This window comes from Panthera onca, chromosome C1, assembly GCF_046562875.1.
Source record: "Panthera onca isolate mPanOnc1 chromosome C1, mPanOnc1 haplotype 2, whole genome shotgun sequence".
NCBI classification, from domain to species: Eukaryota; Metazoa; Chordata; class Mammalia; order Carnivora; family Felidae; genus Panthera; species Panthera onca.
The window spans coordinates 111,042,838-111,067,884 of NC_138346.1; the positions used below are offsets into that span (position 1 = coordinate 111,042,838).

A 25,047-nucleotide genomic window follows, 5' to 3' on the forward strand; every position below is an offset into this window, starting at 1 on the left:
CCTGAAGTTTACACAATATTGTGTGTCAGTTGTCTCTCAGTAAAGCTGGTGGGGAAGAAAAGAAACTGGTCTAAGGCTTTAATTCACCTTTGGGATTTTACTGTAGGGTTTATAAGAATGCTTCTTTACGTGTGAAATGTCTTTCGTAAATATACATTTGTGGTTTTCTTCAACTGAGAGATTGCACCTTTTGAGTAATCTCAGTGAGCAATACAAGTCTCAGATTTTCTGGTGTTTACATAGCCACAATTCACATTATTGCTGACTGTTCTCAGAAAACTGGGAAGAATGACAGTGAAAATTTCAACAACGGTAATTGGTAGCCCTATTTCATTTCTTTTCATGTCTCAGAATTTTAAAGTTCTTAGTGCCTTAAATTCAAGTAAAAGGTATTACAGAATAAGCAATCATTCCACACAGTAAAATCTAAAGCAGACCACACACAGAAGAGTAGAAAACTTCTCCCTGTGCTGGTGAGAAGATTCAACCCATCTTTATTCTGGTGAATCCTGAAAACAGGCTGTGGCATGAAGTGACTCTGTCCTGACGGGTAGCTCTCCTGTGGGCTGCACTCTCCCTGGAACAGCTGTCAGCTGGGTGGATGATGCTGCTAGTTTTGCTCAGACTCTGTTTCCTATATAGTTGAATTTGAGGTTCTTTGACCATTTTTCAGACTACAATTATTACTGAATTACAAGAGGTTTCTGTCTCATCACCTGAGGTGTTAATGTGGTATGTGAAAGATCATTCTGTTGAACTGGTCTAGACTGTAGGTGGGCCGTTGCCTGCCTGCGGCACAGCTTTCTTTCGCCAGAATATGGGCACCAGATTGAGTTATGGGGCCTAGACTTGGCTGTAGGAAGTAGGGGCTTCGTCCCCTACTGTTCATGGTACCCCTCACGTATGGTTACAGGTTCAGAAGAAGGCAGACATGGTGAACGAAGACCTGCTGAGTGACGGAACTAATGAAAATGAATCTGGATTTTGGGACTCCTTCAAATGGTAAATTGGCACCATTAAAAAAAAAAAGTAATATTTTTAAGGAAAAGTATAAGCCCCATCCCTCCCTTCTTTTGAGTGTAAGAATCCCATGTGGACCTTTCAGAGTCTGTACTCTGCAGCAAATCTTGCACTTCCACTTAGAGTAGATGGGTGTTTCCCACAATGAATGAAGGAGGTTAATGTCCCCCCACGGGGTAGTTACTTCTTGACTCTTACTGCATGGTGCCTGTCCTTCAGAGAGCTTAGTTTACTTTCCATTGAGTGGATTGCATTCTGTGGAGTAGCCTATGTTCAGTTTGTTTCTGAAGCTATGTGGGGCCTTGCAGGCAGCATCCTTTTCGTTATCCTGTGGTGGCTTGGCTCCCTTGTGCCCTCCCAGGGCGCCATTGATGCTTCGCCACCTCCCCTTGCATCACCCTCTAGGGAAGGAATAGGATGGGAAACACGGTCTCTGTAGCTCTCCCCTTAAAGGGCTGTGTGTCTATACTAGCAGTTCAGGTGTTCTTGTTTTTACCTTTATTGTTATAGGGGCTTTACAGGAGGACAGAAGACTGAGGAAGTGAAACAGGATAAAGATGACATAATTAATATTTTCTCCGTGGCATCCGGCCATCTCTATGAAAGATTTCTTCGGTTAGTCATGTTGGTTATTTCAGTACATTATGAATGAGTTTGTCACAGTGTTCTTATTTAGAGAGTAAGAGAGTAAATGTTTCATGGCATTCTATGCATTATGCTTCTGTATATGTGAAGCACTCTGAGGACTGTGAATACAGAATTGTATTTGTTTTGATCTGCCAATCTCATAAAGTCCAGCTGTATCATAAATGTATATGTGTGGATATTACAAGGCTATAAACCTTTAATACCACTGCGCACACATTATAAATAATGGTGTTTAATTGGCCACCAAGCATTGCTTAACCCAGAAACTAGGAAGTTAGCACAGAGAGTAGAAGTGGAACAGGGCTGTGGACCTGTCGCCTAGAGATTCATAGGGGTGTAGAGCCAGGAGTGATCTTAGTTCTCAAATAACACCTCTGTTTTACAGACAGATTCAGAGGGTGAAGGGACTTGCCTGAGGTCACACAGCCAGAGCCAAGGAGAGGCCACAGCCATGTGCTGGTTGACACAGCGGCTGCTGGGGGAAGGCTTGGCTGGGAATATGCTCCTTTGCTTGAGAGTGACTTTCCTAATGCCAGGTTCATTTTACTTTTAATTTTCCATGACAAATCTAGTATGGCAAATAATTAAACTGTCATTTTACTCAGGTTCAACCTTCTATTTCCAAGAAATAATAACTGACCTAAAATAGTAATGTCAAATGTTAGTAATAACTCAATTTAATTAAATTCCTTGATCCAGTGTGTTTTTGTCTGTTTTCGTAGTAGGGAAATCCTGACGCTGTAGCCACTTGCCATCCCCTGACCTCGTCCTGCTCTCCTCCCTAGCAGTGTCTCCAGGATAGGCTGTGGGGGGCAGTGCAGCCACACACAGCTGCTGCGGCTTTCCAGTTTTCTTTTCATAGTCATGTAGACTGTTAGCTACAACCTCCGTTATTCATTTGTAGCATAATTAATACGGCAGTTCATGAAGCAGAGTATTTAAAGATGTAACATGATTAAAACATCTGCCTTTGTCAGTTAGGTATATTTTTATAGGTGAGAAATACCCTTTCTTTTCCATTCAGTGATAACTTTATAATGAGTGCAGTTTTTAATTTTCCATTACTAAGGGTCTCTTTTTTAAAGCCATCAGTTCTGCTGTGAAAAACATTCAGCGGTCTTATGATCAGCTCTGCTCAATTTTGTTGAGATTAAAAAGCATTGGAAAATTAATATTGATTATTATTTGCTTTTGTTTGATAGTATAATGATGCTGTCAGTACTGAAGAATACCAGGACTCCTGTGAAATTCTGGTTCTTGAAGAATTATCTGTCCCCCACATTTAAGGTTTGTTCTCAGGGGAGAGGAAAGGAGACATTAAGGAGATATGATGGTATAATATACTTCTTACTGCTTCTCTGTTATTTGTGTAACTTAAAAATCTTTTCTTTCTTGGGTTTCCGTAGCTCAGCTGCATACTTCGTGTTGATTAGTCTTCTAGCCTGGACTCTTTAGGGGAACAGTCATCATAAAACCAAACATAAAATTATTGTGACCTGTTTGAAGTTTGGGTAACATAGGAGGAGAATCTGTATCTTTGTATTTTTTTTTTTTTTTAATTTTTAAAAAAAATTTTAGGGAGTGAGAGAGTGCAAGCAGGAGAGAGGGGCTGTGGGAGGAAGGGAGAGGGACAGAATCTTAAGCAGGCTCTACGGTCAGTGCGGAGCCCAACGTGGGGCTCAGTCCCGCAACCCTGGGATCCGTGAGCTGACGCACAACCAACTGAACCACCCAGGTGCCCCTGAATCTTTTGTTTTGATGAAATAATGTTGTCTTCCTCGGAGCATGTATATTCTAATTTAATTAGAAAGCATAGTGCTGGTTTCCAGTGGGGAGGATTATTCATTGTCTCATGGACAACAGTGATCTCTGGAAGTGTTGTTTCATCTGTGCACCATGAAAAACAGACTTGGGAAGTTTTCTGCTTTATTTATTAGTTAGTATTTGTCATCTAAATTTGTTTGTATCTTGTATCTTGTTTGTATCTTTTGTTGTTGTGGTTCTATAGATGTTACTAAACAACTTTTATTTTATTCAGTAATTCACTTCTGGTCCCCTGAAGGTACTTGTATTTAGGATCTAAAAACTTAAAAACAAATTTGTTCAGAATATTTGGATCTGCCGTGTCATTCCCTGGGTTAGGCCCAGGTCTGAGAAAGCCTTTGAGTCAAGCTCAAAAAATGTTTTACTGTAAATTAATAAGTTCATTTCCATAAAACACACACACACACACACACACACACAAACCTAAAAGCCTTCATTGAAAGATTTGTCATTTCACGTGATAATTAGAAGTCCTAAAGAAATGGGGGGTTTGACAAGTTTATATGTATTCTTTTAGTCACCGGTGAGTCACGGTCAGATTTCTGTATTCAACTGCCGTTATGGTAAATATGTTTTACTTGTGCTGTCATCATGGTGGCTGACTTCCATTAGAGAGCCGATTTTCTTCATCTGAGTAAATGGTTGTCTGTTGTTCCCTATGTGCCAAAATAGGAGTTCATACCTTATATGGCAAATGAGTACAACTTCCAGTATGAGCTTGTTCAATACAAATGGCCCCGGTGGCTTCATCAGCAGACTGAGAAACAGCGCATCATTTGGGGTTACAAGATCCTCTTCTTGGACGTGCTGTTCCCACTGGTTGTTGACAAATTCCTGTTTGTGGATGCTGATCAGGTAAGCTTTTAGAAGCCAGGTTTAAACAGTTTGTATTAAAGCCGTTAGACTTCCTTCTCCTTTTTAAATGATTTTACTTTTCTGGTTACAGAAAAATACATGCCTCTGTGACATTATTTAAAATATATGAAAAGGTACACCCAGGTGTGATCACTTTTACAGTTTGCATTTGAGGTATCTCCTTTTAATCTTTTTTTTCTATGCCTCTATACATCATACATGCAGTCTTGTGTCTTAATTCATTTAACACACAGACTAAAAACTGGAAGATTGAGGTTTAACAGTGCTTGCTATCGTCTCCAATTATTTACCCAAAAGCTAGGAGTTATCGGCATGGGTAAGATAGAGGAAGTTCTACCAGATAGATGCCTAGCTTTGATAGTTTGTAGCTCTTCAGATACTCTTCCTCCTGTCAAGATTTGACTTAAAACGAACACACTGTGATTTTAGAGCATACACACTCAAAAAGTGTTAATATAGTTCTCCTTTACAATCTTCCCCTTTTCCCTAGCCGGCTGAAACCTGAGATGATCATTTGAATGGAAGTGATAGAATGTGTGCAAAGGTCATGCGGCCAGAAACTTCATCCACCTTTTTGGGATTCCCTGCCTCCTTCAGCTCACTGTGTCACAACCAGCTTGACCTGAAGCATGTTTTCTGGGTTCTCATATAAACACACTTACCTTTGTTGAGCACTTGGTCTGTGTCAGTTATCATTCCGCATGTGTTCATATGTTAATTCATGTAATCCTGTGAGGTCTCCATTTTACAGATGGGGAAACTCCATCACAGAAGCTAAGCAGTATAAATTTGTTTTACTGCCACCTTTTCGAATACTTAGAATACTGTGTGCCAACCACTATGCAAAGTGTCTTACATGTTAGCGAAGGCAGCCCACTAATCAGTGAGGGAATCTGGGCTTAGCCTGGGTCTACTGCTGGAGCCTGTGCCGGTAACCTCAGAGCTGCCCTCTGTAATGTCTCAGTGAGACAATCTGTGTTTTAAGGAAACTGCTGTCTGCATGGCTGTTTAACAAATGACTTGTGATTTTTTTTTCTCCAGATTGTCCGAACAGATCTGAAAGAGTTAAGAGATTTCAATTTGGATGGCGCTCCTTATGGCTATACTCCCTTTTGTGATAGCCGAAAAGAAATGGATGGATACAGGTTCTGGAAATCAGGGTACTGGGCCAGTCATTTGGCTGGGCGAAAGTATCATATCAGGTACTGAAAAAGGAGTACTCTCCAAAGCTGTTGGATTTTCTTTTCTCAAAAAATTAATTTTACGTATTTGAAATTATGAATAGGTAATATGTTATTAATGTGGCTCAAAAATAAAAATTATAAAAAATATACTGTGAAAAGGTCTCCCAATTCTGTCTGTTTTCTACCCAGTTCCTACTCCTATAACAGATAACATCATCTATTAATTTACTGCAGTATGTCCTTCCAGAGTTTCTTGATTCTTTTTTTTTTTTTAATTTTTTTTTTTAATGTTTGTTTATTTTGAGAGAAAGAGTGCATAAGTAGGGGAGATGCAGAGATAGAGGGAGAGAGAGAATCCCAGGCAGGCTCGAACTCATGAACCATGAGGTCATGACCTGAGCTGAAATCAAGAGTCAGATGTTCAACCAACTGAGCCACTCAGATGCCCCTAGAGTTTCTTGATTCTTACATCTTTTTTTTTTTTTTACACAAAATATACCATCATATTTTCAGTTTTGTGCCTTTTTTTTTTTTTTTTTTTACTATAGTAGATCTTCTATCAATGTGTTGAGAGACCTTCTTTCTTAACATCTGCATTTTATTGCAGTATATGTAGGTTATTTGTGGTCTTTTGCTGTGACATACAGTGTTGCAGTGAATAAATACATCATTTGGTATATTTCAAATATATCTGTAGGACAAATTCCTAGAAGTAGAACTCCTAGGTCAGACTGTGTACCATTGCATTATCTGTTCTTGGCAGAATGTGGTTTGGAAGATCTGGAAGGTCTGGGATGTGTAGGAAGCAGCATTTACAGAGAATAAAAGTTGGGGTTTGGGGATTTCTTTATCATTAGTTATGTCCTTGGTCCAGAAGATCCATAACAGTGTGGATGTTTTTTTTTCCCAGCAACATCTAAAACATTATCAGGCTATTTTTGGCTGATGGTCAGCTTTTATTATCTAATCTGCTGACGTTTGGTAGAAGTTTTCTATTGTCAGAGACTTAAGGCAGCTAAATAAGGAAGGCAATTAAGAAAGAGTGACAAAGTGAGCTTATGGCAGAGTATGTGTTTTGCAATAATTTCCTGCCATCTTTGAAGAAGCACATGCTGACCCTGAGCTCCACTGGAGGCCACAGCTTACCTTTTCACAGAGAGGGCAGAATGTTTACCTGGTGACCATTATTCAGTGGGGTTATTCTTTGTCATAATCCATGGTTATAACAAGTAGTTCTTCTCTATCCAGTGCACTATATGTCGTGGATCTAAAGAAGTTTAGGAAAATAGCTGCTGGTGACAGACTCAGGGGACAGTACCAAGGTCTGAGTCAGGATCCTAACAGCCTTTCAAATCTTGATCAAGTAAGTGGCTATTTTTTTGGTTAACACTTGCAGTGATGGGTATGCAATATTATGTCAGAAATTGAATTTATTATTTTCCTCTCAGTTTTCTCCTCTGTTGGAACAATGTTTTGTTTCTTCATGGACAGGAGTGTGTGTGTGTGTGTGTGTGTGTGTGTGTGTGTGTGTGTGTGAGACATTTTTGTCCTCAACAGAATGCATAGGAGTGAAAAAATGTCGTAGGCCTAATGATGTTGGTTTGGAAGGGAGATGGAAAGGAGGATGCTGCCTCCTCAAACCATTACCATGTTGTTTAATTTTGCACCTAGGATAACCTGATAAATGTGTTTTCCTGCTTGCTAGGGGAAATTTGTTTCTCTTTAGAGACTAACTAGCAAGGATTCACAGTGTATAGTTTCACAATTTCCCTCTTTTCTGTTGGAAACCATGGTGTTTTTTTAAGAAGTTTATCTGAATCGATTTTTTAATGCTCAACATTTTTCAGAAGTAAGCTTTTAGTTTGTTGTGGATACCTACTTTCACATATTTTGTTTTGCTAAAGTCTGCATTAAACATTTTAAAACTTTCATTATGATATTTAGCACCCATAAAAGAAAACATACAAAACAAAACTATACCAATATATACATATTCACATGCACCAGTGAATTACCACAGATCTAATGCCCATATATGGCCATCCAGTTCAACAAGTAGAACATTACTAAAATCCTGCAGCTACCATTCTTAATAAAAGTATCCAGCATCCTGACCTTTGTGGTAATCACCCCATGCTTTTCTCTATAGAATTACTACTTTAACGTGTATCCTTAATACTGTGGTTTAGTGTTGCCTGTTTTGTTTTTTTTTCTCCCTACCTCAGTTGTATCTTAAAAGATAAACTCTTTTAAGTCTGATTTCTTTTGCTCAACATTATGTTTGTGTGATCCATCCCTGTTGGTGTGTGTAGAGGTACTACGTTTTGTTTATTCTACGTTTGGGTTGTTTTCCATTTTTGTCTTCCGTGGATAATGCTGCTGTGATCATTCATGCACCTGTGTTGCTGCACATGTACACATATTTCAGTTGTGTGTTCAGCTACATGTGTATTTGCTGGGTTACCATATTTGTATATTTATCTTTACTAGATGATCCCAGACAGTTTTCCAAAGTAGTTCTAACTTATATACTCATCAGCTGTGTAAGGATTCCTGGTGCTCCATGTTTTGACCAGAACTTATTGTCAGTCTGTTAATTTGGTACATGTGAACTGCTATCCCTTGTGGCTTTCATTTGGAGAGTTTATCACATTTATATCTAATATAAAATTATTAGTGAAGTAGGATTAACATCTGCTATTTTAATTCCCTTGTTTCTCCTATATATTTTTGACTTACTTTCTCAGTGGTTGTCCTGATGATTATCATTAACACTTATTTATGAAAGTTTAATTTGGGTTAATAATAACTTAATAGTATACAAAAACTTTGTTCCTATGGAGCTGTGGTTCCCCCCCTCCCCTGCCTACTTTCATTATCATACAGTTTGCATGTTTATACATTTTATGCCTGTCAACACAGATTTATAATTATTACTGTTTGTAATTATTTTTAAACCAGGGGCAGGGGGAAGGAGCTCTAAACCAGAAATACATTGATACTATCTTTTATATTTACCTACTTACCTTTACTGCTTTTTATTTCTTCATGTGGATTTGAGTTACTGTCTAGTGCCCTTTCATTTCAGCCAGAGGACTCACTTTAGTATTTCTGATAGAATGGCTCTGGAGCTACAAACTTCTTAGGTAATATGTAAATTTCTCCTTCATTTTTTTCATGAATAGTTTTGCTTGGATATAAAATTCTTGCTTGACAGTTTTTTTTCTTCTCATATTTTTCTTTGACTATATTGTCTCACAGCCTTTTAGCTTCCATGTTTTGTGATGAGAAATTAGCTGTTAATCTTGAGAATCCCTTATCTGACGAGTCGCCATCTCTAGTCTTTTGGGAGTTTGATTATGATGTTGGGTCTCTTGAGTTTATCCTACTTAGAGTCCATTGAGCTTCTTGAATGTATAGACTAATGTTTTTCACCAAATTTGAGAAGTTCTATATCTTTAAGTATTATTTCTGCCTCTTTCTCTATCCCCTTGGGACCCCCATTGTGTGCGTTAGTATATTTGATGGTTTCCCACAGTTTTCTGAGGCTCTGTTTATTTTTCTTCATTGTTCTTTCTGCTCCTGGATAATCTCAAGACTGGATAATCTCAACTGATTTATCTTCACTTGACCTGATTATTTTTTCTGCTGCTAAAACCTGTGGTTGAACCTATCTAGTGAATTTTCATTTATTTAAGCTATTGTGTTTTCAACAGATTTTTCTGTTTGGTTCTTTTGTATAATTTGGTTAATTTGTATAATTAATAATTTTATTAATCGTCTCTAATTTTTTGGAACATCATTCACATACTTGCCTTTAGTTCTGTTAGACATGATTTCCTTTGTTCCTATTCGAACATATTTAAGATACCTGATATAAATTCCTTGTGTCTAGGCCTCCACAAGTATAGTTTCTATTGATTGCTTTTTTGTCCTATATATGGGTTTTGTATATTTGGTATTTTGCTTATTGTAGTAGTTGTTTGTTTTTGGACTTCTAAACCAGTTCTGTGAAGTCTGCATATTTGGTATGCCTGCTTAGCTTAGTCGTCAGCTAAAATTGGACAGAGATTTCTTAAGTGTTCAAAACCACAAAGATTTCCAGTCTTTGCCAGAGGCCTCTGGGTGCCTGTTGGGATACATCCTCAACAGTCAGCCAGGCAGTTTACAACTGTACCTTAGTCTGCACTTCTCTGTTGCATAGGGCTTCAAGATCAACAAGAGGTGAGAGTTTATGGCTTTATTAGGGCTTTCTTACTTATGTACGCAACACAGAGCATGCTCAGAGCCTTACACGTACTGTTCTCATGGCCTTTTGTCTTCCCAGGAATCTGTCTTTTCTTTTCACAGCCTTCTGTGGTTATCTCATTCTTCAGTATTTCTTGTTAAGATTTTTGTTTAATGTATTCTTTGCTCCATCTCAGACATCAGACAGCCTCAGAAAGCTCAACACATTTTTCAAGGGCTGCCAAGGAGAAGCTTTTAGCATGGGGTAAGTTCAAGTGAGATTGAATAGAGACAGGCCTATACAGTACGGTCTTCAAATGATGGTTCTGCTTTTGGAATGAAGTTTGAAAGACCTCCAGCCTTGTTCTCCTTACTCCAGTATGGCAGTGCAGGCTGTTATTTTTTGAGACTAATGGGGAACAGGAGAATGGGAATAGAAGTCCAAATACCTCAAAGTTCACTGTTCTTAGCAACATTCAACCATTTTTTGTTGACTTTTAGGTGCTCCTTGGGTTGCTGCAAGCCTTTGGTTAATTTTCAGAGTTCTGAAAAAAGTTGATTCAATTTTTATCACTTTTTTGGTTGCTTTTATCAAAAGGCAGACTTTCAGAGCTCCTTACTCTGCCATTTTTGTTGGCGTTGCTCCTCATTGTGGTCTTATTTTGCATTTCCATAATTTAATGAAGTTGAGTACCATTTTGTGTATTTATGGTCATTTAGATATTCTCTTGTGATATGCTTATTTAAATACAGTAAAACCTTGGTTTTCAAGCATAATTCGTTCCAGAAACATGCTTGTAATGCAAAACACTCATATATCAAAGCAAATTTCAAGAACCATTGACTTAGTTGTAATCATGTGACATTCAGCATTGCATATTACTCGTATTGCAAGACATTGCTTGTTTATCAGGTTAAAATTCATTAGAAATGTTTGCTCTTCTTACAGAACACTCGCAGAACAAGTTACTCACAATCCAAGGTTTTACTGTGTTTAGATTATTTGAAATTTTTCTTCTTGATTTATGGGCATTCTTTATGTGTACTAATAGTGTAACCTTTGTTGTATATGTTGCAAAATTTTCTACTTGAACTCTCTTAATGGTATCTTTTGTTTTCAGGCTGGTCAGTATTTTCTTCTATGGTTAATGCTTTTTGACCCCTATTAAGGTCACAAAGACATTTTTAAAATATGAGCTTTATTTTTTTTCGCATTCAAATCTATATTCCAGTAGAAATTTGTTTTATATATGGTGTGAGATAGAGTTCAACTTTCACTTTTTTGTGCATATACAGTTACATCAGTTTGTTGTTGTTCTTGTTTAATGGAATGCACTGCTCTGCAATGCCATCTTTGCCAGATATGAGGTACTCATGTATGCGTGGATCTGTTTCTGGGTCTTCTAGTTTTTGACTCACCTGTTTGTCTATCTTAACATCCTACACAAATCTCAAATACTCTAGTTCTATATATAATAAGTCGTGATATCCAGTAAGTCAAATCCTCCCACCTCATTCTTCAAGAGTGTCTTAGAGTACTTTTTTGTCCTTTATTTTCTCATATACATTTTAGAATGAGCTTGTCAAGTTTAGGAGGAAAAACACATTTACTAGGATTTTATTTTTTATTTATGTCTTAAAAAAATTTTGTGTATTGTGATATTTTGACATTTTTTTAAATGTTTATTTTTGAGAGAGAGAGAGAGAGTGTGTGTGAGTGGGGGAGGGGCAGAGAGAGAGGGAGACACAGAATCCGAAGCAGGCTCCAGGCTCTGAGCTGTCAGTGTCAGCACAGAGCCCGACACAGGGCTCGAACTCATGAACTGTGCGAGATCATGACCTGAGCTAAAGTCAGACGCTCAACTGACTGAGCCACCCAAGTGCCCCTAGGATTTTATATTTGGGTTGTGTTTAATTTCTCATTGTTTTCCTCATAGAGATCTTAGATCTTATACATCTCTGTTAAGAGTTATTTTAAAAAATTTTTGTTTCCATTTGTTGCTGGTATCTAGAATTGCAGTTGATTTTTGTTCATTGTTGTATTCGGCTACCCTACTAATCTGTATATAGGGGCACCTGAGATATAATTTTGTATTTTCTGTATATGTAAGCATATAATTTACAAGTAATGGCAATTTTACTTTTTCTTTTCTAATTGCACAATTTTTTTTTTTTTTTTTTTTTTTTTTTTTTTTTTTTTTGCTTTTGCTGTTTACTGGGACTTCCTAATGTTGAACAGAAATGTTGATAGTGGACATTCTTGACTCAAAAGCAAAGTTTTCAGCATTTCACCACTAAGTATGATGTTTATTGTAGATATTTTTTAGATATTGTAGATATTTCCTCTTATTCAGATTAAGGAAGTTCCTTTTATTCCTAGTTTCCTACTTTATTTTTTATTTTATTTTTCATTTGGGGCCTGGCCTGGCCCTCCCTGCATGTCCTACTTTGCCCTGCCAACCACTTGGTGGCTCCACAGCCCTGAGACCCCGCCTCTCCTTATGTGCCCCATGCTTCAGGCCCCAGGCCACACCACCAGAAGTCTAGTTTGCTACTTAAAAAAAATCACTTGTGTTAAATTTTTTTATGTTTTTAATATCTGCTGAGATGATAGTATTTTCTCTTTTATTCTGTAAGTGTAGTTTAATTATATACCTAAATAAAATTTCTGAATTATATAATCCAGCTTGGTCATGATTTATTATTCTTTTTTATATATTTCTGGATTTTTTGTGCTTACTATTTATTTAAGAATTTTGTATTTATGTTTTTGTGTGACATAATAGCTTGTAATATCTCTGTCAGATTTTGATGTTGAGGCTATATTGGCTTACTAAAATGAGTTGGGTTTTGTTTTTTTCTTTTTTCATTTACCAGTAATGGTTTGTGTAAGATTGACCTTATTTCTTTCTTAAATGTTTGGTAGAATTCACTAGTGAAGCCTAATAGAAATTTCTTTGTGTTTAAATTATGACTTCAGTTTCTTTAAGAGTTATGGGACTATAGGGGTGCCTGGGTAGCTCAGTTGGTTGAGTGTCTGACTTTGGCTCAGGTCATGATCTCATAGCTCGTGAATTCGAGCCCCATGTCAGGCTCTGTGCTGACAGCTCAGAGCCTGGAGCCTGCTTCAGATTCTGTGTCTCCCTCTCTCTCTGCCCCAACCCACTCTCATTCTGTCTCTGTCTCTCTCAAAAATAAATAAACATTAAAAAAAAAAAAAAAAGAGTTATGGGACTGTTGACATTTTCTATTACTACTTTAATCAATGTTTTTGTTAAGGTGTCGCTAAATTTACTAACATAACATCATGAAGTTGTTTATACTACCCTCTCATTTTTAAAAAAATTTTTTTAATGTTTATTTTTGAGAGAGAGATAGACACAGAGCATGAGTGGGAGTGGGGGGGGGGGGGCGGTGGCAGAGAGAGAGGGAGACACAGAATCTGAAGCAGGCTCCAGGCTCTGAGCTGTTGGCACAGAGCCTGACGTGGGACTTGAACTCACCGACTGCGAGATCATGACCTGAGCCACCCAGGTGCCCCGTACTACCCTCTCATTTTTTAAAATTGAGATGTAGGGGCTCCTGAGTGGCTCAGTCAGTTGAGCATCCAACTTAGGGTCAGGGCATGATTTCACAGTTTGTGAGCTCAAGCCCCACATTGGACTCCCCATATTGGACTGACAGCTCAGAGCCTGGAGCTTGCTTTGGATTCTGTGTCTGCCTCTCCCCCACTCATGCTCTGTTCTCTCTCAAAAATAAATTAACATTAAAAAATACTTAAAAAGTAAAATTGAGATATAATTTATATAGCGCAACATGTTCAGATTGTAAGTGCACTGTTTTGGAAAATGCTTTCATCACTTCAGTTAAAGTCTGCTGGATCTATATTGATGTCTTCTCTCTCTCTCTCTTTCTCTATCTTTTATAATTTTCTGACATTGTTTACTGTGCTTTCTCTTTTTTGCCTTTATCACCTCACTGGGAATTAAAGAAACATCTTTTAGGGGCACCTGGGTGGCTTAGTCAGTTGAGTGTCCAGCTCTTGATTTCAGCTCAGATCATGATCTCACAGTTCTTGAGATCAAGCCCCACATTGGGCTCCATGCTGACTGTACAGAGCCTGCTTAGGATTCTCTCTCTGTCTCTTTCTCTGTGTGTCTCTCTCTGTCCCTCTTCTGCTTGCATGCGTGTACTCACTCTTGCTCAAAATGAATATACATTAAAAAAAAAAAAAAAGAAACATCTTTTAATGTTTTTCATCCTGTTTCTTTTCTGTTTCATTAATTTGTTCTTTATTGTGCTTACCTTTTACTTTATTTAATTTGTTGATTTTTTTTTCCTAGTTTCCTGAGATGTTTAGTTCATAATTTTTAGTCTTTCTAATGTATGCATTTGAAATGATCAGATTCTATCTCAGCAAGACTTTGGCTGCATTGCACATGTTTTATATGTAGCATTTTCCTTGTCATTTGGTACAATGTATTTCTAGTTTCCAGTGTGATGTCTTTGACTCTTAAGTAATGTAGAAGTGACTCCAAATACACAGGGATTTTCTAGTTACATTTTTGCTATTAATTTGTAGCTCAGTGGCTTTATGGTTTGAGGATTTCTTCTGTATGATTTCAGACATTTGAAATTTGTGGAGATTTACTATTAGACCCAAATGTCATCAGTTTTGGTAAACATTTCATTTGGTTTTTTGTATTCTGTAGATATTAGGTATAGTCCATTTGGTCATATTATGTGTTTTTGTCTGTTTTTCTATTAGTTACTGAGGGAATTGTATTAAAATATTTTTCTGTATTGTGATATCTTCATCTCTGGTTTTGTCAAATTTTGCTTTATGTGTTTTGAGACTATACCATTAGGTACCTAAAATTTAGAAGCATATATATCCTACAACTGAATTTTTAATGATTTTTGTTGGGGGAACCTTCACCCAATATTAGTACATCTATGCCAGCTTTCCTTTTGGTTATTGTTAAATGGTATATTGTTTTTATCCTTCTGTTTTCAATTTTTTCTATCCTTATATTTTAGTTCTATTAAAAAAAATTTTTTTAACATTTATTCATTTTTGAGAGACAGAGACAGTGGGGGAGGGGCAGAGAGAGAGGGAGACACAGAATCCAAAGCAGGCTCCAGGCTCTGAGCTGTCAGCACAGAGCCCAATGCAGGGCTCGAACCCACGAACCGTGAGATCATGATCTGAGCTGAAGTTGCACGCTTAACCAACTAAGCCACCCACGCACCCCAGTTCCATTTCTTATAAATAGGCTTATATCTGTTGGTTTTTACATTTTGTATAAGTCATTTAATTTGAACATTTAGTCCATTTATAGTTAACGTAATCACCAGTAAGACTGGCTTTTCTAGTGTTTCTGCTTATTTTATGTGTTCTGTTTCTTTTTTCTCCTTAGTTTCCTTCAGATGGAGAGTTTTTTATAATTCCATCTTCCCTCTACTAGCTTGAACTATACACTTTTTTTTAAAGATTTTTAAATTTTTAAGTAATCTCAACACCCAGTGTGGGGCTCAAACTCACAACCCAAAGAACAGGAGTCACATGCTCCACTGACTGAGCCAACCAGGAGCCCCTTGAACTATATACTTTTTTGCAGTTCTTTTAATGATTATCCTAGAGGTTACAGTATTATGCACTCCTGACTTTGCAAAGGCTAATGCTAGTTGGTATATTTGCACCTACCACACAGTGCAAAAACATTAGAACAGTGCTTTTCAAACTTCAGCATACATAAAAGATTCACCTGGAGAACTTATTGAAGCGTTAATTCCTGGGTCCCACTCGCATGGGCCAGTTCAGTAGGTGTATGTATGGTTGGGCCTAAGAGCCCACATTCCTAGCAGACTCCTTGCTGCATCTGCATAACCTCAGGTTGAGTAATACTGGCCTTAGAGTTCACTAACTCCATTTATCCTTATCCCAGCCTGAATGGCTGTTGCTGTGGATTTTAGATATCTCTGTATTTTAAACCCCAGAAATTCTTCTCCTACAATGGGATTGTTATCTATTTAGATATGCTCATGTGGTTACCCTGCAATCTTCTCTGCATTTCTGAGCTTCCATATAGGATTATTTTCCTTCTGCCTAAAGAATATCCTTTAATTTTCCTTAGTGTAAGTTCACTAGTAACAATTTTTTTCAATTTTTGTCATCTACAAGTGTCTTTATCTGTAATATTAGGTATAATTCAGGTAACACAAAATTTATCACTTTAACCATTTTTGAGTGGACAGTTCAATGGTGTTAAGTGAATTCACAGTGTTGTGCAGCTGTCCATCTCCAGAAGTTTTTCTTCATCCCAGACCAAAACTCTGTACCCATTAAATGGCAACTCCGCCTTCCTTCCTCCCTCCAGTCCCTTGACAACCTCTATTCTATTTTCTGTCTGTATGAACTTGCCTATTCTAGGTACTTTTAGAATCATATAATATTTTTCCTTTTTGTGCCTGGCTTATTTTACTTCGTATAATGTTTTCAAGTTTCATCCATGTCATAGCAGCTTTCAGAATTTCCTTCCTGTTAAGCTGAAAGAATTTTCCTGTGTGTGTGTGTGTGTGTGTGTGTGTGTACACACACACACCATATTTTGTATATCCATTCATCTGTTGATGGACATTTGGCTTATTTCCATCTTTTGACTATTGTGAATAATGCCTCTGTGAACATTGGTGTAAAAGTATCTGTTTGAGTCCCTGCTTTCTTTTGTGCATATATCCAGAAGTGGAATTTCTGGATCATATTGGTTGTGTCTTAAGATAGTGCAACATTTTATTGTGTCAAACTCAAAAGTTTTCCTGAGAAAAAAGCTTCAAAGCATACAGTTGGCTTGAAAACATGTAAGCTTCATCCACTTGGGATCAAGCCTCAGTTGACAAGGTTGATTTGGAGCATCCTTTATGCAAAGTTGTGAAGTATCAAAACCACACTCTATGCTTAGTTAACTTTCAAGAAGCACTAGTATTTTTTCTTAGAATTGCCCTCATGGAGAGAAGTCTAGGTGTAGGTTATTTTTGAGTTTTAAGCTAAAGTTTTTCAGGTGCTTATCATAGGTAGATGTTTTAGAAGTCCTCTAAACTGTAGTTTTACAAAAAATCACAAATAAGTATTTTAGCTTCTCACAGGTTTTTAGTAGACCCTTTCAGTTCTAAAAAATTGTGATTGGTATGTGATATGTAATGAGCAGCCATTACCGCTAATTTGCTCTGAGTTTATTTCAGTTTCCCTCAGAACTTGAGAGTATTGTGTCTTATTTTCTTTTTACCAAACAGGATTTGCCCAATAACATGATCCATCAGGTGCCAATTAAATCACTCCCTCAAGAATGGCTTTGGTGTGAAACGTGGTGTGATGATGCCTCTAAGAAAAGGGCTAAAACAATAGATTTGGTAAGCTGTCTGTGGTTCTTTTCTACATCTTATTCCAGTGTGATTTATGACTAGATCGTTATTAACACACAGATTCTTCTTTAGTCTTCTCTGTAGTTGTGCAGTTGGGGGACTGTAGCACATCCTGTAGTAACATCCACAGATCTCTGCTGCGTGCAGCAGGCAGCCAGGTTCTCTGGTGTCTGATGGGGCTGTTTCACTACTTACAATCAGTGAAGTTACTACTTGTCCATGGATTATCTCTGTGCCTTGTAATTTTATCAAAGGAACTTTCAGTTCCTGCTTTCCAGTCATTCTCCACAATTTTGTAGAAGCTTTATGTGACCCACTACCACATTGCTTCTGCTGGTCTCTCATTTGGCTCTTCATTGTTGTTCTTTTTGTTCAGTTGGGACTTAGAATCCAAGAACAGACACATCTTTTAATTCTGTATAATGTGCCCTGTCTTCAGCTTGGTTGAAGCATGTGATTTGGGTTTTACAGTGTAATAATCCAATGACCAAAGAGCCCAAGCTGGAAGCAGCTGTTCGAATTGTCCCAGAGTGGCAGGACTACGACCAAGAGATCAAGCAGCTACAGACCCGGTTCCAGAGGGAGAAAGAGACAGGAATGCTGGACAAGAAGACGACACAGGAGCCACACTGGGAAGGTAAGTCCAGCGGTCAGCCTTAGGGAAGTACTTATTTGCATTTCTGATTTGTGTTTGTTGCAAAAACAACAGAATAATGAATAAAAGGAATCTCAGCCCTTCCATCCTGACATCAACCAGTGTATATTTTTACTTTCCTTTTTTAGTTGGCCTTCTAAACGTATGTATTAATACAGTTGCTGCCCCCTTTTCTTTTCCCTTATTTTATTTTATTTTATTTTATTTTATTTTATTTTATTTTATTTTATCTTTTTGAGAAAAGGTGCGCTGAGAATTCTGTTATTTAGGCTCATGAATTTTGTGATATATAAGCTAAGCCTGACATTATTTTGGGGATCTTTTGTCAGATTCCTTGGTTTTTTATTAAATCTGTCCAGGCATTATTAAATGAACATATTTAGGGTCAAGACAAAGTGTATATTGATTTTGAAAAAAAAAGTGTTCTTTCAAAGAAGAATATTGGAGTGGACTTATTTAATTTAGGCTAAGAATAGAAGGGACTAAATCTTCATGTAATATTTTCCCCACTCTTGTGTAAATCTCTAATGGTGTACAGTTGACAAAAATCATTAGAATACAATAGTGACCGTTTGTAAACTATTAATAAGCTGAATTCTGGTTTTTTAACATTATTCAGCTCAAAACTAATTCTAAGAAGTCAGTTACAAAACATGGATCTTGAATGATTCACCTAATCATCCCGAAGACTGTACTGTGTTGTTTAGTATCATAAAATAATAATAATAATAAAATAAAAATAATAAAAATAATTCAAATTCGCTATTAACACCTGAAGGATTTCTATCGATACGTGGGTAAATAATGTACAATGCTGTTCAAATAAGAGGAAAACACAAATAAATGAAGTTGAGAAAACAGCAGTTACATTAAAGGAATCTGTCATTAATAAATATTCCCTTGAGGGGCACCTGGGTGGCTCAGTTGGTTAAACACCCAACTTAGGCTCAGGTCATGATCTCATGGCTTGTGAGTTCGAGCTCCGCGTTGGGCTCTATGCTGACAGCCTGGAGCCTGCTTCAGATTCTGTGTCTCCCTCTCTCTCTGCCCTTCCCCTGCTTGTGCTCTCTCTCTCTCTCTCAAAAATAAACATTAAAAAAAATATATATACACTCCATTGAAAAAATGTGCATATTGATACTGATAATGCTATTTGTTGGGAAGATGATGAGGAAAGTGCTCTGGGTCTACCTTGCCAAAGCTCTGTGTATTAGAACAGTCCTTGTTAAAAAGCAGAAACCATTAACATGTTTATACCCTCAGTAATTCCTTTCTTGGGAATTTACCTTAAAGAAATAAGTTCACATAAGAAAAAAGTAATAAAAATGGAGAAATTTATTATTTATAAACCAAAATTTTTTTAATTATTATTTTTTTTAATGTTTATTTTTGAGAGAGACAGAGAGTGCTAGTGGGGGAGGGACAGAGAGAGAGGAAGACACAGAATCCAAAGCGGCTCCAGGCTCTGAGCTGTCAGCATAGGGCCTGATGAGGGCTCAAACCCATGAAACCTGAGATCATGACCTGAGCCGAGTCAGACACTTAACCGACTGAGCCACCCAGGTGCCCCTAAACCAAAATTATTTTTTTAAGTTTATTGTTTTATTTTGAGAGAGTGTATGCGTGAGCAAGTGGGGGAGCGGCAGAGAGGGAGAGAGAATCCCAAGCAGGCTCCGTGCCATCAGCACAGAGCCCTATGTGAGGCTTGATCCCATGAACCATGAGATCATGACCTGAGCCAAAGTCAAGAGTCAGATGCTTAACTGACTGAACCATCCAGGCTCCCCAGTAAACCAAAATTATTAAAAACAGTTTAAACATCCAAGAATAGAGAGTGGTAAATGAGCTATACTTTTACTTAGGAAAATGTGTTTGTGTGTTATTAAATGAAAAAAGAAGAATCTTGACTAAAAATGTGTATATTTTTACCAGAAGTAAAGATTGTATTTGTGAAACAGTTCTGCTGGAATAGGGATATGCAGGTGGTTTGTGTTTTTAAAAACAAAAAGGTCTTTTTTGTTTTGTTTTTGCTTTCAAAATATAATACACTCCACACCAAAGCTTCTAAAAATTTCAAAATAGAGATAAAATGGAGGTGGGGCCACAGTTAATAGGTTACAGTACCAGAAGAAATATTCAGTCTGTATTTTTGTCACTTGAGGATAAAACCATTCTATTTTCAATTGTTCTCCTTTTCCATAGGACCTCAGAAACGAGAAGAATTATGATCTTCACAGGAGGACAGGAAATTGCACCATTTGAAAAACACTTTTTGTATTAAATGCTAGTTTTTTCTGATCTGTCTTTACAACTGCTGATAAACTGGCTGGGCAGGCGTGCCACACCTTTTGATTCTGAGCATTTGATTTTGACTTCTACACGCCGGTGGGCTCTGGATCTTTGGAGTCAAGGCTCTATTGGATTTGTACCTCAGAGGAAGACAAGTGGCTGATCTTTTGGGACTCTGTAAAGAGCAGTCTTCTAACCAGAAGGGAAAATGGCAGAGGCAACTGGAAGAAAATGAGTCCTGTGGTGCCCACACCAAGAGCACACACATGCTGCATCACCATGGGAAGCCGACCCGCCAGAGCCGCCATGTTCTTCCTTACCTCAGTTTACTGACAGCGGAGCTCAGTCTGCAGCCTGCGCTGTGGTGGCAGAAGCTTTGTCCGAGGTCCACACACCTTGAGGTTTATGCCAGTGCGTCCTGTGTCCTTGTGTTCTCTTCCCCAGCAGTGGGTTCATTGTTAAATGGAAACCCAACCAACAATCATGTGTCTTTGAGATTGGCTCCAGGCAATTAATTTGGAGACAGGATGGGGTGGGTTGGGATGAGGGTAGGAAACCTATCAGGAGTAGGATGACTTTAGGGTATTTTGGGGGAGGTGAAGAAGACAGAAATTGGCCATTCCCTTTTATAAACCGTCAGTACCACGTGACTAATTTAAAATGAAAACATTATTCTTATTCCCCACCCAACCCCAGTAAACTTCTTAGGAAATTGTTTTGTAAATAATTTTTCTATTTGTGAAAGTCTTTGCTTTTTCTTCCCACTTTCTTAAAAAAAAAAAAAAAAAGTCTGTTATTGATTTCCTCACTGGATACAGCCATAGTGAGCCCCTCTGGTGATCCATCTTGAGGGGCTCCAGTCTCCCTCGGGAAGGTCATCACATCATCCACCTTCTGCTCCTCTGGGTGGGGGGCAGGGGGTTCTTTCTCAGACCCAGGCAAAGTTGGCTTTGACTTTTCTCTACGCAGGACTCCCAGAGCTGAGAAGAGGAGAGATGTTGACTGTAATCCGTGTTCCTCTGTACGTGGTCCTCTGTTCCTTTTAGTTCAGTGCTGTGGGCTGCCTCTGGTTTGCCGAAATTGCCGGCACACCACTCTTCTGACAGCACATAGTTGCATCTTGAAGCAGCATCAGCCCTGCTCTTAGTGTCTTTACTTCAGTGGCCCAGAGTGGCCTTTCTGGAGCGGCCTCTCCTGGTGAGCGGGCAGTGTTGGGAGGCACCCAGAGGGAGTCTTCTGGTGTGTTTTTGGCCTACATGGGCGTGAGGCTCTAGGGGCTTCCCTCTGTCTGCCCAGGCTGCAGGGTACACAAGAGCACTCCTGTGGACTGTGCCTCCTTCCATTGCAAACCATTTTTGTCCCTAATATTTTGCCTGCTTTTTACAAATGTGAGGAGGGGCTGCAAATGATAGCTGAATCCTCACTCTTCTAAGCCAGGGAACATAGGTTTTCAGTCTTTTTTAGAAATCAAAGTCTTATGGCAAATATCAAGTAATTTATTTTTTTCTATAGTCACATAAGCAAAAGTTAGCTTAGGAGTCTCTCAGTCAGTCAGAAGGAGCTTTTATAATTCCATTAAAAGTTGGGAAGAAGGGAGCTCAAATTTTTAGATAAATGGATCCAAGACTGAAAAGGTCCCTCAGAGTCATTGCTGTTGACAGAGGCTGTAGCTTGAGTCCCCCCCCCCCCCCCCCCCCGTCCCCCCCTCCCTGCCGCTCACTGGTCAGAGCAGCTGAAGGGATAGAATCAATGAGAACAAAAAACATTTGTTTAGCCTCATCTTGGATCGAAGAAAAGCTGTCAGAGAGCCTTCTGCCACCACCACTTCAGTCCACCCGTGAACAGAACTGTGTACTTTCCGAGTTGATTTTCTGGGAGATTGAGTGGGAAATACTAAAGTCACTGGGGTGTGCTTTTTAAATGCTGGTTCCCTTGGGACATGGAACATGCCACCTTTCTCCATGTCTTTCCACCAGGTCTCTTATGCATATTCCATGTGAGGAACGTACAGTGTGAAATTTGTTCTCCGTGTAGTGTGTGTCCTCACTGCTCTTGTCCGTCACCACCCTAAGCACAAGTCTTACCAGTAGTTGTTTCTAAGTGTGTAAGACCTCGTTTGCTTTTGAAGTGGTGTAGGGCCTTCCTTCCTTCTCTTGGTTCATGTGGCAACAGCATCTTTCAGGATGAACCTCTAATGTCCTAGGAAATGATAATACCACTAAAATTTGGTCTTGGTCAGCTTTGTCCATTGACTACTGTGCGAAAGCAAATTGTGACCCAAAAGATAGAGATTTTTTTCCCAAGAAGCAAGAATTGATGGCACTGAAATGCTCAAGGTTCTGGAAACTGTTCACAGTGCATTGTTTTTAACCATCATTTTTATGGAACGGGATTTGTTGTCTCTCATCATGCCATAATGGGAAATTTTCTTTATGAATCAGGGCCAGTGTGATGTGAAATAATGTGACATGTCCGAATGACATGCAACATGTGAGTTTTTATGTTCTACGAACAGTGGCATTTGAGACCAAACCCCATTCACACAGCCTGCTGCTGGAGCTGAGGAGGCATGCCTATGTGTGTTTTACAATTGAACTCAGTACTGACCACACCGAGAATGATGACACATTAGTTTCCCATAAGGATGATAAGGTGTAGAATCTCAAGATGTGGCGTTTCTAACGGAAACATGCAGATGTTTGCCTACCTACTATGTGTATATGCCTCGAGGTAGGCCCTTGTTTCGTGAACTCAGCTAGTGGGAGAGCAAAGATTTTACATATGTTTCAGAAATCGTTTCCAGGAACGGAGCTTAATGAACTCTGCTCTCCTCCAGTCCTCATGCTGTGAACCATGTGGAGGCTGTGCTTGAAGGAACAACTTCTGTCTGGTTGCAGGACGTGGTGCCTGAACGAAGGTCCGGAAGCTGGCGGTGTGAGTGGGGTTTTCAGAAGGGACGGGCCCAGCTAATAGGAAGGAAATTCCATTGTCCTTTAGCTGGGAATCATACTTGACTGCCACTGTAATTTGGAACAAGTCAGACACCACCCTCCTAGGATTCAGTAAAATTCCTCTTACCCTACATCTCCCCTGTGAGTAAACTCGGGTACTTGAAAGTAGCCCTTTTCTAAAATTGCCATGAATGAGTCACAAGGGAATTTCTAGTGTGTTTTTCTGATTCCAATGTTAATGCTATGGCGTCAGATTTCATGGAGATGGAAATGTTCTGCTAAATCACCTGGTAAACTGGTAGATCATTTGGTAAATGGAAAGTTTTTCTTGGCAACAACAGATGGAAGGTGCATTGTGCACAAAGTAATTTAAGTATATATTCAACTGTTGTATAATTTTAATTTTTTAAGTATTTGATTTTATGGGGACATTTTTGTGGGATGATTAGAGTTAAATATAGCTGTCATGTGTCTAGTTTGGTGGGATAACATTTTTTGCTTAAATTCATGTTTTCCCTGTCTTGATGTAGTGGGGGAAGATCTCAATCACAACTTTGGTAATTGCCTGATTGAATTCAAGCAAATTTGACTTCATTAACTCAGGTTGTAATTAATATTTCAGACTATCTGGAGGATACCAATTTCTCTTTCATTTGCTATTTGATCTCTTGATCTAATTCAGAAATGACACTTGTGGGTAGTAGTGAGTCAGTGCACTAAGTAGATGGTCTCTCCCCTTCAGGGTGCCATTGAGTGCTGACAGTTTATAAAACGAAACCACAAAATCAGCTTCAAGCAGCGGCATGCTCCCCAAAAGTAGCACATTAAGCTTAAACTCCCTGATACTGATTTTGCAAGCAAGAGGCTGTCTCCTGAATCTTAAATTACCTAGCAACATAGAGGCCAAATGTGGAAGATTTAAGAAGAAACAAGTTGGGGTATGAGCTAAGGCCTTCATCCCACCTGTAATTTATGCATTGCCTTACTTGTCATTATTTAGATGTCCAGAGAAGTGGGCATAATTCCTCGTCAGAGTAAAAGTAGCAAAATTCAAGGCAAATGATTTGGGAAAAAGATTATCAAGTACCATGTTTTCCAACCAGTTATCCTTGATGATAATGAGGTAAACATAGAAAAAATGAAAAATACTAGAATTTTTAAAGGAAAGTATGTATTTAGAAAACCTTCTTTATAACTATTCTGTTTTACTGTAATCCTGCTCGTTAAATGCAACATAGGTGCAGGTGCTGCCCCTTGCTTGGGAACAAGTACCGGGGCCCTAGGTGTCTGCAGAGCCCTCTGCACCCGAAGTGAGTGGAGAATGAATTTCCTGGTACTGTAATGAAAATAAGGTCTGCTCAACACAATAAACTTTTACTTGTCTTCTTTAAAACTGTCTGGTTGGTCATTCGGCTTTTATGTTTAGGAAGGACATATCATTAGAGCTCAAAATCCCACCGTTTCATCTGACAGAAGAAGCAAGCCTGCAGGAAAGAGAGCTTTATCTGCACATTTGCTCTGGTGATGGAGCTGGGTCCAGCTCCACCAATTCTCACAATAGCACCCGTGCCTCTTGAAGGTTGCCAGCCTTGGAGAACTGCCACAGGCAGGATCTTGTAGGCAAGCTGCCCCAGGGGAGCTCACCATAATGGGCAGGGTGGCAGAGTTTGAACATTTTGCAGATTCTCTAAACTATTCTGGGGCCAGACTTGAAGATATGGTTCCTGACATTCAGATGCTCATTGGATACTGCCAGCCAGTGTATGGAGTGCTCCTGCTGAGGTGGAGGTCAGGGAGGGGGACTTGGTGGCTGTGAGAAGGCAGCAGAGGGCCCCTCAGGTGGAAGAGAGGAGGGATTTCTTTGGTAGTCAGGAAAAGCTTCTACAAGGAGATGATGCTTAAAATGATGTCTGAGGAATTATCCAGGTAGGGTGTGGGAGGTGGGGATAGA

General features: G+C 38.8%; 1 protein-coding gene across 2 annotated transcripts in view; it reads left to right on the plus strand.

The window, feature by feature from the left end:
- UGGT1 (UDP-glucose glycoprotein glucosyltransferase 1) overlaps positions 1-24,489 on the plus strand; it is a 112,990-nt gene extending 88,501 nt beyond the window's left edge. For both annotated transcript variants that reach the window (XM_078451429.2, XM_078451430.2), the window contains 9 exons: positions 914-1,002; positions 1,531-1,635; positions 2,871-2,955; positions 4,165-4,347; positions 5,410-5,570; positions 6,801-6,915; positions 17,073-17,189; positions 17,673-17,838; positions 20,059-24,489. In XM_078451429.2, the coding sequence (XP_078307555.2) occupies positions 914-1,002; positions 1,531-1,635; positions 2,871-2,955; positions 4,165-4,347; positions 5,410-5,570; positions 6,801-6,915; positions 17,073-17,189; positions 17,673-17,838; positions 20,059-20,084 (1,047 nt within the window). In that variant the 3' untranslated portion in view covers positions 20,085-24,489. The remainder of the gene's footprint in view (positions 1-913; positions 1,003-1,530; positions 1,636-2,870; positions 2,956-4,164; positions 4,348-5,409; positions 5,571-6,800; positions 6,916-17,072; positions 17,190-17,672; positions 17,839-20,058) is intronic.
- The last annotated feature ends 558 nt before the right edge of the window (positions 24,490-25,047 follow it).